Source organism: Equus quagga, chromosome 15 (genome assembly GCF_021613505.1).
Source record: "Equus quagga isolate Etosha38 chromosome 15, UCLA_HA_Equagga_1.0, whole genome shotgun sequence".
In the NCBI taxonomy this organism is placed as follows: Eukaryota; Metazoa; Chordata; class Mammalia; order Perissodactyla; family Equidae; genus Equus; species Equus quagga.
In genome coordinates, this window is record NC_060281.1 from 28,403,540 (window position 1) to 28,418,384 (window position 14,845).

The 14,845-nt window shown below is 37.7% G+C and overlaps 1 protein-coding gene across 7 annotated transcripts in view; it reads left to right on the top strand.

Moving 5' to 3' along the window:
• Window positions 1–14,845, top strand: part of FKBP5 (FKBP prolyl isomerase 5) — a 98,408-nt gene that overhangs the window by 31,897 nt on the left and 51,666 nt on the right. For 2 of the 7 annotated variants that reach the window (XM_046640037.1, XM_046640040.1), the window contains 2 exons: window positions 6,156–6,281; window positions 11,955–12,099. In XM_046640037.1, coding sequence (XP_046495993.1) covers window positions 6,177–6,281; window positions 11,955–12,099 — 250 coding nt within the window. In that variant the 5' untranslated portion in view covers window positions 6,156–6,176. Of the gene's footprint in view, window positions 1–1,576; window positions 1,687–2,326; window positions 2,449–6,152; window positions 6,282–11,954; window positions 12,100–14,845 lie in introns of those variants that run through there. The other 5 variants (XM_046640041.1, XM_046640039.1, XM_046640043.1 and 2 more) reach the window with 4 other exon arrangements.

Sequence of the window (14,845 nt, forward strand, 5' to 3'; positions counted from 1 at the left end):
CCACTCCTGCTCTTGGTGATGCTCCTTTGGGAAGAGCTGTTCCTTGGGGAGAGCTGTTGGTGTTTAGAAGGCAGTTTGCTCTTTGTTCTCTGTCTCCTTCAGCCTGATCTCATCTGCCTTCTAGTTCAGTGATAACCTTCTCTTGTTGAGCTTGGAACTTTACAAATTTTTCTGTCATCCCAGTGTCATCTTGGAGGGAGAAAGTTGATAATTTGGTACTATCTTTCAACCTTTGACGTTTGGATGGTTTAATGTTTTCTAGATTTTGTTGTTGTTTTAATACTAATATAACCCTTTGCCTCCTACTTATTTAAGAACAGTAATTCATCCAAGTAAGTAGTCAGTGACAGAAGTAATTGTAAATCTGGTCTGTTAACTTTGCTTTCTTCATTAATTACTTGTACTGAGAAGAAAAGTGAGTTTACCAAAGCATTGTATGTATCTAAGAGATACAATAAAGGAAGAAATACTTTGTAGCTACAAAGTTCCATTTAGGATTCTCTTTCCTCTTCTGTCTTCATTACTGGACATCTCAAAGCTGTTAGTCCCTGAAGAGCTGTGCAGTGATCACTGCTGGAGGCTCGATTCAGAACTTGGCAAGTGCACCGGAAATGTGAGGGCATCCTCGGTGAGGGAGAAGGAAGGAGGACAGAGGAGAGAGAATTCTGGCTGACCATGCTGTTAAGTTAGTTTCTGTCTGCTCTGGCCTCAGATTTCTTTCCTTCTTTTTTCTTTTTTTTTGTCTTAATTATGTTAAAATATACATAACATAAAATTTACCCTTTTAACCGTTTTTAAATGGACAGTGCGGTGGCAGTACGTGCATCCACATTGTTGTGCAGTTGTCAGTACTATTCTCGAGAGCTTTTTCGTGTTCCCAGATAGAAACTCTGTACCCATTAAACAACTTCTCGCTCTTCCTCCCTCCCCGCAAACCCTGTAACCTCTATTCTACTTTCTGTCTCTATGAATTTGTCTATTCTAGGTACCTCGTATAAGTAAAATGGTATATTTGTCCTTTTGTGTCTGGCTTATTTCACTTAGCATAATGTTATCAAGGTTCATCCATGTTGTAACATGGATCAGAATTTCATTCCTTTTTATGGCTGGATAATATTCGTTTTAATAATAATAATAATAATATGTAATCCATATATACACTCACCATATATTGTTTATGGACACGTGGATTGTTTCCACCTTTTGGCTATTGTGAATAGTGCTGCTGTGAACATTGGTGTATGAGTGTCTGTCTGAATCTCTGCTTTCACTTCTGTGGGTGTAAACCTAGGAGTGGAATAGCTGGATCACATGGGAATTCTACGTTTAACATTTTGAGAAACCACCAGTCTTTTCCACAGAGGCTGCACCATTTTACACTCTCACTGGCAGTGCATGAGCGTTCCAGTTTCTCTACATCCTCACCAACACTTGTCATGTTCTCTTTTTTGATAACAGCCATCCTAATGGGTGTGAAGTGGTATCTCATTGTAATTTTGATTTGCGTTTCCCTTATGACTAATGATGTTGAGTGTCTTTTCATGAACTTATTGGCCATTTGTATATCTTTTCACAGGTTTCCTTTTTAAAGGAGAAAAAATAAGTGTTTGAGTGTGTATAGGAGTATTGTTCATCATCTCCCCATTCCTTACCCCAATGTGGAGGAAGAAAATTAACTGGGGGAAAGTAGGTGAATAAATATAGTGTGCAGTTTCATACAGATGTATAGTCTATATGTGATCTTGTTTTCTCTGTGCATATTTCTCTCTCTTTTGTATGTGTGTCTTGACTGTAATAGATAACTTCTCCTGGCACTCCTGTGTTGCTGGACTTGAATGTTTGAGAGAGGCCTGGGGTTGAAAGTAAATGAGGGCTTTCCAGTTCATCCTTACACAGATATTTTCAAAATAAAGATACACTTATATTGATTCAGTTACAAGTCCGAGGTGTACCTCTTCCCTTGTGTTTTCTTTCCTTTGTGTTTCAGTTTTAGGAGGCTGAAAGCCTTTATGGTCTAGACATCTGTGGTACTTACAAAGAATGCTGCTGTAATTTTCTGTGCTTCTACAAAGTAGCCAGTTCCTATTTAGTTTTTTTGTCTTCTCTCTGACAACTCTCCTGTTGTACAGTAGAGTAAGCTGATGCAACGTCTCTATTTTAACAAAGAGGACAACACAGTAAGTAATATACATGAGGAATTAGCGGGTAAAGCTTTAAAATGACTTCTCATTTGGGGGGATCTGACAGTTTAGTTATGTTAACTGAAGTGTTCAGTGCACTGTTGATGAAATTTTAAGCGTATTCTCATTTTTCTGTTATGTCTCAGGTGTTTGCTGACTAGCACTTCGGAGAGAGCATGCTTATCTGGCATGTCCGTAACAGAACGAACTGTGTGTTCCCTCTCTGATGTACTGGGTAGCAGTTTCCCCATTTGGACAGTTCAGAACAGTAAGCTTTGTCATAGATTAATATCCATAGCTACATAGTGATTTTAAATCCAGAATAAACCTAGGGTAGGGGAAAAAAGAAAAGGCTGTCTCATGAAAAAAGTGAAACTTTCTCGGTGTGTCTTACAGGTTTTTAGGAATTGTCTGTTCTTACTGCCTTTTTTTCATGTAACACTAGAGCAAGGAAAAAGTTTTTTTAAATGTATTTGTTTTGTTTGCTTACAAAAATCTATACTCCAAATAGCATAATTGGAATTAAAGGGAAATACTTGGAAACTTCAGTTTATTTCTTTATTCTTCCAGATTTACCTGCCTTTGAAAGTTCAAAACAGTTTGTTTTATTATTTTTATCTTTGTGTTTTAATTATTCATGCTACCCCGTTTCATAAGGACTCCATACTACTCAGAACCATTCTCTGAGATTATGAAGATTGCTCGCATCTCTTGATGTGTTAGAACCAGAAATGAAAAAGCAAATTCCTTTATCAAATGAGAGTTAGAAAGTTTATCTAGCAAATCAGCTTGTACAAGTTTCCTATTTATTTGAATTTTAGCAAGCCATTGTTTCCAAAAGGCAGGGTTAGGACCAAAAGAAGATGTTTTTTGATTGACCATATTCTCATTAAAAAATTTAGCTGATCCCCAAATGATGAACATTCAAAAGGAAGGCACTGCCTTTGGATGTGTTGTAGTCATGCTTTCTCAATGCTGTGTTTTGGGGGTTTTTGTGGTATTTGTGCTCACTCTTGCTCTGTCTTAAATATTTTGAAAGTAAGTGGCAGACATCATGACACCTCACCCCTGAATACTTCAGCATGTGTCCCCTAAGAATGAGGATATTAAAACCATGATACTGTATCACACTCCAGAAAGCTAACATTAAGCAATAATAATAATCTAATGTATCGCCTGTTTTTCTAAATGTTTCTAGTTCTCCCAGAAATGTACTTTCATAACTTTTTGTCTTCCTCAACCAGGGTCCAGCCAAGGATCACACGTCACATTTGATTGTTGTGTCTATTTAGTCTCCTTTAAACTGGAACAGGCCCCAGTCTTTATTTTTTCTGTCTTTCATAACTTTAAGATTTTGAGGAGTCTAAGCCAGTTGTCTTGTAGAACGTTCCACAACCTAATTTTGTCTTTTCTTCTTGATTAGTTTCAGGTTAAACCTTTTTGGTAGGTCTAGCACATGTATGTTCCCATCACAGGACATCAGGATGCACAGTGGTATCAGTCTGTTATTATTAGTAATGCAGAGTTTGGTTATGATGCAGATCACTGTGTTAAGGGGTATCTGTCAGATCACTTCATTGGAAAGCTCTTTTTCCTTTTTTAGTAATAAGTAATGTACAGGTTCATGCTTTGAGACCGTGTGACTCTTCTGTTCCCTAATAACCTTTCACCTGATGGTTTTAATTTGCTCATTGATTTAATCCACGATTTCCCCAGGGGTCTGCTGGTGGATGTCAGTGTGTCTGTGAAGCCCTGGGAAATTTTCCTGTGTGTATGTATTTTTCCAGGGATATGGTCCATGGTCCCCAAATATATAAGAGATTCCCCCCCCCCCCCGCCGTTTTTGAGGTACTTTCTACAAGTTTCTATGCATCAAAGAAGTGTAAGTTGTACGGTACTAGAGGCTGTGAACCAAACCTGTTTATCTAATTTTCCTGATTATCTAGCTCAGCATCACGTACAACTAGGTACTTAATTTTTGTTGTTTATTTGAGGATGCTTTGTTCTGGCCTTTCTCTTATCCTGAGCCAAGCATTTGGGTCTTTGCGTTTGGTATAAACTGTACTAGAAAATAAAGCAAAGAGGCTTAGGCTTAGCCCCTGGCTTTTGGTGTTCTTTTTGAAGATTTTTAGGCAAAATTTGATTTGTGTCTTTGCTGACACTGAAGTAAATTTAGGTCAGTTGGAAATGAGTTAAAACACTGCAAGACATGTTTTAGTTGTCTAATTATCAGTTGTGTCAGTAAGACATTTTTCACAAGTGTAGACAGGAGGGTCTCACAGGTGACTTTAGGGAGCTTTACGTCCATTATTAGCCTAATATGGAATAGCTGTAGAAGTGATTGATTCTTGACCTTCCGTGTACAACCGGGAGCGCAGTATGGAATTAATCACGGCAGCAGCCAGTGAGGTGTGCTCTGTTTCATCTGTTGATTGGCCTGTTGTAACATTGGTTTGCATGGCATGAAAACATGTCTATCAGTTGAGTGACCAATAATAACAATAAGAGCTAACAGTGGAATAGGATACTTTTAAAATATACATTATGCCATTTAATCCAGAAGATTGCTCCATGAAAGTAGATATTATTTTTATTCTAATTACCTGGGTATGGAAAAAAGGCTTAGACGAGTTAAAGTAGCTGACATCAAACAGCTTGTGAGGAGCTTCTCGTTCCTTGTGCTTTCTGTTTCACCAGTCTAGAAGGGAGAGGCGTTCCAGGGAATCTAAATATGAACAAAGCATGACCCTTGCTCCCAAGGATCTTTTAAATCCAACAAGTGTGTCTTATAAATATGCTACAGACAACAAGTCAAGGGAAGAGCCACGGAAGTGCAGAAAAGGGCAAACAACCTCCAAATTTAAGGTCAAGCTTGGTATGATGGAGGTAGCATTTGAGGGGGGAGGGTTGTTTGGAGAAGAAAAAAAAGAATGACCAAAGGCATGGACATGGGAAAACATAGGACTTGTTTCGGAGAGGAATTGGTCTAGTTTGGCTACAGCGTGAGCTGCATGAGAGAAAGAAGCTAGACCTGAAAGAGGTGAGGATCAGATCGTGAAGGGCCTTGAATGCCATGCTAGAGAAGAACCTCATTCTGTAGGGATTTTGAGCAGGAAATGAAAAATGTGGCCATATAGAAGACCCGATAATAATCGTGATAAACGCTTATATATACTTTTTTTTGCTGAGGAAGCCCTGAAGCTAACATCTGTTGCCAGTCTTCCTCTGTTTTGTGTGTGGGTCGCTGCCACAGTGTGGCCACTGGCAAGTGGTGTAGATCTACACCCGGGAACCAAACCTGGGCTGCTGAAGCAGAGCGCACTGAACTTAATCACTAGGTCACAGGGCTGGCCCCTAAATGCTTATATTTTTGAGTTATGACTCTGTGCTAATCTCTTAACATACATTATCTTATTAATGCCTAACAGTAACTCTTTGAACAGTGTACTATGTCCATTTTACAGATGTGAAACTGAGGCTCAGTGAGATTAAGTTTGCAAATGTCAAAGAGATATTGCTGGAGCTAGGACTCAGACTAGGGTCTGTCAGCTTCCAAAGCTGGTTCTCTTTACCACTATGATATATCGTCATTTCTTCTGTCAGATCACCTGGTAAGTTCTTAATTCACTGTCAAGAATATGGCTACAGGAAAAGGACGTTTTCAAAGCTCTGAAAGGACTACTTCTCAGTGTGTAATCATGTTAAAGAATATAATCACTACCAAACCTGACTTGTACTGCTCTCTAATTTGGGACCAGAGCTGGATGGGAAATTGAAGAGTTGGATGATGTTTTATTTACATGCCTCATGGCATCAATACATGCCCATAGAAACTGTTTTTGTTTTCATTTTTAGTATCTAACCTTATTGGCTCTAAGTAAATATTAGGTCAGGTAAAGCTCAGTTCCTAGGGGAATTTTAAGATGCGTAAGGAAGTGATATTTTTCCTAGCTAAAATATGTTTCTTCTCAGCAGGTTTTCTACTTATAAAAGACAATGACTACTGATGAAGGTGCCAAGAACAATGGAGAAAGCCCAGCAGCAGCTGTTGCTGAACGGGGAGAGGATATTACCTCCAAAAAAGATAGAGGAGTATTAAAGGTGAGGCCACAAGGATGAATGACATGTAGGGAAATTTGCTATCTAGAAAGATTGTTTATAAAAACCTTTTGGTTTGGCTGGAGGTGGAGATGGATTATATTTACTTAGGCTTATAAGTGCCAAACACCCACAGCTGAATTCTCATTTCATCTTCATAACTTGAGGTTTATTTTAATCCCAGGTTATAGATGGTGATACTGAGGCACATCTAGGTAAATTAACTTACCTGATACCTTACATCTTAGTACATGCACATCTGGGGTGAGGTACAAGTTATGTCTGCCCACATCTTAGTACATGCACATCTGGGGTCAGGTCCAAGTTATTGCTCGCATCTCTTGACGTGTTAGAACCAGAAATGAAATTGCAAAGGCTGTCTCCCCATTCTCAGACTGTACAAGTGGGTTATTATTTTAATATAATATTTATGTATATTAAAGCTGGCTAATGATAATTCAAAACACTTTTTAAGGAAAAAGGAGAGCTAACTTGCAAAATTCAAGAAGATTTGTTTTTATGTGAAAATAGTGTTCCTGGAGCTGGCCCTGTGCTGAGTGTTTAGGTTCACACGCTCCACTTCAGCAGCCCAGGGTTTTGCCAGGTTTGGGTCCTAGGTGCCGACATGGCACCGCTCATCAGGCCATACTGAGGCAGCGTCCCACGTGCCACAACTAGAAGGACCCACAACTAAAGTATGCAACTATTTACTGGGGCGTTTTGGGAGAAGGAGGAGGAAAAAAAAAAAGATTGGCAACAGATGTTAGCTCAGGTGCCAATCTTTAAAAAAAAAACAACAAAGAATATAGTGTTCCTGTGTGCAGTGAAGATATCTTTTGAGGTTTCGTTAGAGAATATATCTTAGTTTTGAATTAGTCTTCCTCCTTGTTAAAACACTTTATATTTTTTTCACTCTGCAGTTAATCATTTTTTCGTGGTGTTTTATTTCTATTTAGCAATGGTCTTATGAGACAATCAGTACCTCTTGATTCTTCCATTTTACAGGTGAATAAACTACCATAAAAACAGACACACAGACCAATGGAACAGAGAACTTGTAGGATATCATGTGATTTCTTGAGATTAATTTTTTGAAACTTTTTTCCCCTTTGAAGTCCTAGAAGGGCAGTAATGATTTTTTGTTTTGAAGTAGCTCTTAGTTTAATTTTTTTATTATAATACTTTTTTCCCAGCTTTATTGAGATATAATGGACATATAACATTATGTAAGTGCACAATGTGATGATTTAATACACTTACATGTTTTTGTTTTTTGGGGAAAATTAGCCCTGAGCTAACATCTGCCACCATCCTCCTCTTTTTTTCCTGGGGAAGACCGGCCTTGAACGAACATCCATGGCCATCTTTCTCTACTTTATATGTGGGATGCCTGCCACAGCATGGCTTGACAAGTGGTGCCTAGGTCTGCTCCTGGGATCCGAGCCCGCAAACCCTGGGCCACCGAAGTAGAATGTGCGAACTTAACTGCTGCACCACCGAGCCGGCCCCACACTTACATGTTTTGAAATGATTACCACAGTAGGGTTAGTTAACACTTCCATCACCTCACATAATTACTATTTGTTTTTCTGTGATGAGAACATTTAAGATCTACTCTCTTAGAAACTTTCAAGTATATGATACGATGTCGTTAACTGTAGTCACCCTGCTGTACATTAGCTCTCCAGAATTTGTTCATCTTATAACTGGAAGTTTGTACCCTTTGACCGATATTTCCTTATTTCCTCCACCCCTTAGTTCCTGGCAATCACCATTCTACTCTGTTTCTGTGAGTTGAGCTTTTTTAGATTTCACAGGTAAATGATATTGTACAATATCTTTCTTTCTTTCTCTGGCTTATTTCACTTAGGATAATGCCCTCAGGGTCCATCCATGTTGTCACAAATGGCACAATTTCCTTCTTTCTCATGGAAATATTCTACTGTGTGTGTGTGTACACGCATACATACACCATGTCTTCTTTCTCCATTCATCTATAGATGGACACTTGGGTTGCTTCCATAGCTTGGCTGGTTGTGAATAATGCTACATTGAACATGGGAGTACAGCTGTCTCATTGAGAGAGTGATTTTGTTTCCTTTGGATTTATACCCAGAAGTGGGATTGCTGGATCATATGATAGTTCTTTTTTAATTTTTTTAGGAACCTTCATACTGTTTTCCGTGGTGGCTGTCCCAGTTTACATTCCCACTAACAGTACATAAGGGTTCCCTTTTCTCCACATCCTCACCAACACTCATTATCTCTTGTCTTTTTGATAATAGCCATTCTAACAGGTGTGAGATGATATCTTGTTGTGGTTTTCAAAGATTTTATTTTTTTTTTCCTTTTTCTTCCCAAAGCCCCCTGGTACATAGTTGTGTATTTTTAGTTGTGGGTCCTTTTAGTTGTGGTGTGTGGGACGCCACCTCAGCATGGTTTGATGAGCAGTGCCATGTCTGTGCCCAGGATTCAAACCGGCGAAACCCTGGACCACCAAAGCAGAGCATGTAAACTTAACCACTTGGCCATGGGGCCAGCCCCTCGTTGTGGTTTTGATTGTATTTCCATGATGATTAGGGATGGTGAGCATCTTTTCATGTACCTGTTGGCCGTTTGTGCGTCTTCTTTTAAAAATGTCTATTCATTTCCGCTGCCCATTTTTTAATCAGATTGTTTGGTTTTTTGATATTGAATTGTATGAGTTCCTCGTATGTTTTGAATATTAACTCCTTATCAGATTTATAATTTGCAAATATTTTCTCTCATTTCACAGATTGCCTTTTCATTTTGTTGATTGTTTCTTTTACTGTGCAGAAGCTTTTCAGTTTGATGTAGTCTCATGTTTATTTTTTATTTCGTTGTTTGTGCTTTTGGTCTTATATACAAAAAACTTGTTGCCAAGACTAACATCTGGAGCTTTTTCCCTATGTTTTCTTCTAGGAGTTTTGTAGTTTTAGGTCTTAGGTTTAAGTCTGTAATCCATTTTGAGTTAATTTTTGTGAGTGGTGTAAGATAGGGGTCTGATTTCATTCTTCTGCGTGTGATTATCCAGTTTTCCCAGCACTACTTATTGAAGAGACTGTTCTTTCCTCATTGAGTGTTCTTGGCTCCCTTGTCAAATAGTAGATGACTGTATATGCTATGGTTTATTTCTGGGCTTTTGATTCTGTTCCATTGGTCTGTGTGCCTGTTTTTATGGCAGTAGCATCCCGTTTTGATTACTATAGTTTTGTGACATAGTTTGAAAACAGGAAGTGTGATGCCTCCGTCTTTGTCCTTTCTTGGAATTGCTTTGGCTATTTTGGGTCTTTCATGATTCCATATGAATTTTAGGATTGCTTTTTCTGTTTCTGTGAAAAATGCTATTGGAATTTTGATAGGGAGTGCATTGAGTCTATAGATGTCTTTTGGTAGTATTAACATTTTAATGTAATTTTTCTGATCCATGAACACGGTATCTTCCATTTATTTGTGTTTTCTTCAATTTTTCTCATCAAAATCTTATAGTTTTCAGTGTACAGGTCTACTTCGTTGGTTAAATTTGTTCTTAACTATTTTATTGTTTTTGATGCTGTTGTGAATGGGATTGTTTTCTTTTTCTATTCTTTTTTTTATTGAGTTATAATTGACATATAACATGTTAGTTTCAGGTGTAACACATAATGATTCGATATTTGTGTATATTGTGAAATGATCACTACTATAAGTCTAGTTACAACCTGTCACTATACATAGGTACAAAATTTTTTCTTGTGATGAGAACCTTTTAGATCTGCTCTCCTAGCAACTTTCAAATATGCAGTACAGTATTAGTAACTGTAGTCACCATGCTGTACATTACATCCGTATGACTTATTTATTTTATAACTGGAAGTTTGTACCTTTTGCCTCCCTTTACCCATTTTACCCTCCCCACCCCAGCCTCTGGCAACCACCAGTCTGTTCTCTATATCTGTGAGCTTGGTTTTGGGGTATGTTCTTTTGCTTTTTGTTTTTTGTTTTTAGATTCCACATACAAGTCAGATCATGTGGTGTTTGTCTTTCTCTGTCTGAGTTATTTTACTTGGCAAATTGCCCTCATACTCCTTCCATTTATCGCAAATGACAAGATGATATTCTTTTTTATAGCTGAATAATATTCCATTAAACACACACGCATGCACACCACATTTTCTTTATCCTTTCATCTATCAGTGGACACTTAGGTTGTTTCCATATCTTGGCTGTTGTAAATAATGCTGCAGTGAACATGGGGGTGCATATATCTTTTTGAGTTACTGTTTCTGTTTCCTTTGGATAAATATCCAACAGTAGAATTGCTGGATCATATGGTAGTTCTGTTGTTAATTTTTTGAGGAACCTCTGTTCTGTTTTCCATAATGGCTGCACCAGTTTACATACCCACCAACAGTGCACAAGAGTTCCCTTTTATCCACAGCCTCATCAACAGTTGTTATCTTGTTTTTTCGATAATAGCCATTCTAACAGGTGTGAGGTGATATCTCATTTTGGTTTTGATTTGCATTTCTGGGATTGTTTTCTTTATTTGTTTTTCAGATATTTTGTTGTTAGTCTATAGAAATGCAACTAATTTCAGTATGTTGATTTTGTATCGTGCATCTTTACTAACTTCATTAATTAGAGCTAACAGTTTTTTGATGAAGTTGCAGTAATGATTCTTTTTCTTTAAAGCATGTCTGGGCTTTTGAGCTGAGAAAGTTATAGAATCTAAGTTCATCTAAGCGTTTATGTGGTGATATGTGGGTAGGACAGGAGGACACATCTCAAAGAAGAATTTAGGAGTAAATAATTGAATTCTGTAGATAAAAATTCAGACCCTTCCCCAGAAAGGATGTCCATTGGCCATTAGCTACTACTATCCTCTTTTACATACTAAAAATGATTAGTTTGGTGTAGATGATTGACAGAATAATTTATATCACCACATGCCTGGATTTGATTTTCTTTTCCCAGAACTGACCAACTGCGTTAGTGGCTTGCTCTGCCAAGAACAAAATAAATATACTGGATTTTATGACAGCTAGATATTTTTCAGCTTGGAGCTTTTTTGGCCTTTCCTTTACTAGAAAACAAGTTATTCAGCATCATATCAAACTGTGCAGTGATACTGTTTTTTCACACATTGAATATTCTTCAAATAATAGGAAATGTAACCTGTTATACCAAGAACTTGGGCTTTTTGAAATTAAACCAAACTAGTGAAACCTAATCACAAGCTAATCTTTTTAGCAAAGGAGGGAAGCAAATAAAATCTCACCTTTGAAACTTTGCTTTGGACATCTTTTTGAATGTTTTTGAAAGTCCATTAATCTTTTTGGTCTAATTCAGTTTGTACATGGACTAGCTCTGTGTTTTGAGAGATGTTAAAGTGTGGGGCATTAATCCAATGTAACAGGATCTCTTGGTTAATTATTTTGAGGGAAAAGTGTGATCAACAATAAAATTAGATACAGCACTAAAATTTAGAGCAATATAAGACAGTTTTCTATCAGTGAGAGTTACTGAGAGAAATTAGAGGGAAGCCTATAGAAAAGACAGATAAGTATTTGCAAATCTGTCTGGGTGATGTGAAATGGACTTGTGTGACCTTTCTATTCTCTGATTAGAAGGAAAAAGTTCCACCTCCTTTTTCTTGATATTTATCTTTTCTAGATTGTCAAAAGATTGGGAAATAGCGAGGAAACACCAATGATTGGAGACAAAGTTTATGTCCATTATAAAGGAAAATTGTCAAATGGAAAAAAGTTTGATTCCAGTCATGATAGAAATGAGCCATTTATCTTCAGCCTTGGCAAAGGTAAGAGGGTGTTTTTTTAGTTGCGTTTTACTTAGATTTATTGCTATTTGTATTATCTAACAGTTAGTGGATCCTATCCTTGCCAAAAGTAAAGGTGTTTTAGAGCAGTGGTTCTCAAAGTGTGGTCCATGGATCCCTGGCGGTCCCTGAGATTCTTTTAGGGGGTCCATAATGTCAAAATTATTTTCATAATAATACTAAGATGTTATTTATCTTTTTTCCCTTGTTTACATTTGCACAGATGGGACAAAAGCTGGAGTGGTGCAAACTGTTGGTACCTTAGCACGAATCTAGGCAGTGACACCAAACTATACCATTAGCCATGTATGCTTCACTGCCCTCGTTCATTGTTTAAATGGGGTAAAAACAAAAAGGAAAGCCAGTTTCATTTAAGAATGTCCTTGATAAACTGTAGAAAAAATTGATTTAATTAAATCCTCATCCTTGAGTTTCACATTGTTGTGATATTTTTGTGACAGAAAGGGGAGCACACATTAAGCACTTCTGTATACCCAAGGTCAGTGGTTATCTCAAGGAAAAGCACTTAATGCACTTGTTTTAGTTGAGAGCTGAACTAGCTGTGTTTTTTCATGAAAGACCATTTTAACTTGAAAGGGCATACTATGATTATTCAGACTTGATTATTCAGTATTTGGCAGATATTTTCTTGAAAATGAATGAAGTGAGCCTGTCACTTCAAGGAAAACAACTGACGATATTTGTTGCCATTGAATTTTCAAGTGAAAATTACCGTTTTGAGAAATTTGTATCTGCCACTGTGAGTGTGACAGCTTCTCCAAACTTAAAAGACTTCTGATGAGATCAGTGGGTATTAATGAATGTGATTTTTAAAATATTATGCAATGAAATGTGTTAACCTTTGAAAGAGCTGTACAAGTTAGTGAATCAATATTTTCTCAATGACCAATGCGTGATGTTACAAAATCCTGCATAAGGAGAAGATCCGTTCACTGTGCAGGGTAGCCCAGTGGATTTTAATGTAATACAGTATGAGAAGTTCATTGAAATACTTTGAGATTCCATATTGCAACTAATCTTTATGAAACTACCACTTGTCCAGTTTTGATGTACTATCAGATGATTATATTCACGACTATCTGGAAAGGCTATTAAAGTACTCCGGCCTTTTTCAACAGTCTATCCTTGTGGGTTTGGGTTTTTTCCATGTGCTTTAACCAAAATTGCAATAGATGAATCAAAGGTAAGTATGAGAATCTAGTTGTCTTTTATTAAGTCAGACCCATTGTACGTTTGTAGAATTAATAAAACAGTGCCACTCTTCTCACTAGTTTTTTTTTGCTTTGGAAAATATAGTTATTTTTCATAAGAAAAATTATGTTAACATATGAGGTTATTATTATTTTTAAATGAATTGGTAAATAATCTTTTTATTTTTAATATAGTAAATATCAGTAGATATGTCATATAAACAAAAGCTCCTTGGGGTCCTCAATTTCTAAGATGTAGAGGGATCCTGAGGAAAAAACATTGAGAACCACTGTTTTCAAGTCTTAAATGTGATTTTTACTAATTTCTTTTCAAATGTTTTTAAATGTCTTCAGTTAGTTTAGTATTCTTACTTTTTAAAAATAGCCCATATATCAAATTGTACTTTGTGGCCCATGTGACTTATTGGAAGTTAATGGCTGCATTACAATGTCTTTTTATTCTTATCTGCCACAGATATAACAGACTTCTAGTTTGTCCCCAGATTAAGTGTAGGAGAAGAGGGGTAACCCCACCTCCACCACCATGCTCAGTGTTGATTTTAACTCCTTTCTGTTTGACTCTGCACCTTGGTTGAGTTGTTAGCTCAGCATGGGTCTGGGAGAGGAAACAGCAAATGGGGAACTGAGGAGTTAGACTCCTCCTGCCTCTCTGCCCTCTGCCTTCCCTGGTATGCATAGGCGTTTATGCGTCCTGGTGACTCTGCTTCCTGTCCAGCTGTGCTCTCTTCCAGCTCAGGTGCTGGCTGTGCCACTGCTCCCTTCCTCTTTGGGTCCTTAGTGAGTTAATGGCTCATGTGAGACTAATCTTGTGTTTCAATAAGGTAGCAATCAAAATCAGATACAGATTCTTTTTCTTGATGTAGCAGATAACGATGGCAGTTAGGGTGGAACTTGTTTTCATTTTTCTTGATTTAGGGATGTGAACCTCCAGGGCCACCAGCATGGCTGTGGCATCGTTCGTTCATTTAGATGACCTCAAAGTAAATAGCCTCATCAGATCTCTTTGCTCCCACTGCCCCCCAAACTCTTACCCTTTGAATTTCTGTCTTGAAGTAGATTTAAGATAACAGGTCTTCTCCCAACAGTTATCTTTGCAAATAGACAAGAATTGCTGAGAATTTATACTGCCACCTTCTCTACCTGGATTTCTCAGTAAAATAGTGAATGAGTCTTTCATGTTTCCTAGAATTTTGAGCAGAGAGAAAAGAGGCAATACTCAGTTGACTGGGTACAAATGACACACCTATCTAGAGACAGCGTGGTCTCATGGGAAGAGCATCTAGCTGGTGTTAGGAAGCCAGCGCTCCTGTCTTTACCCTTCCCTGCAATGTGTTAACATGAGGAAGCTGCCTAAGCTTCCCTGCTCCTATAAAAAGGAGGTGTCTGCAGAAGAGCTTGAAGATTAATCCTCATCTATGAGTCATTCTTTTACCTACTGTGAAGAGTACAGGAGCAAAAACCATGGAAGACTAAAACCAACACAATGACAGAGCCTG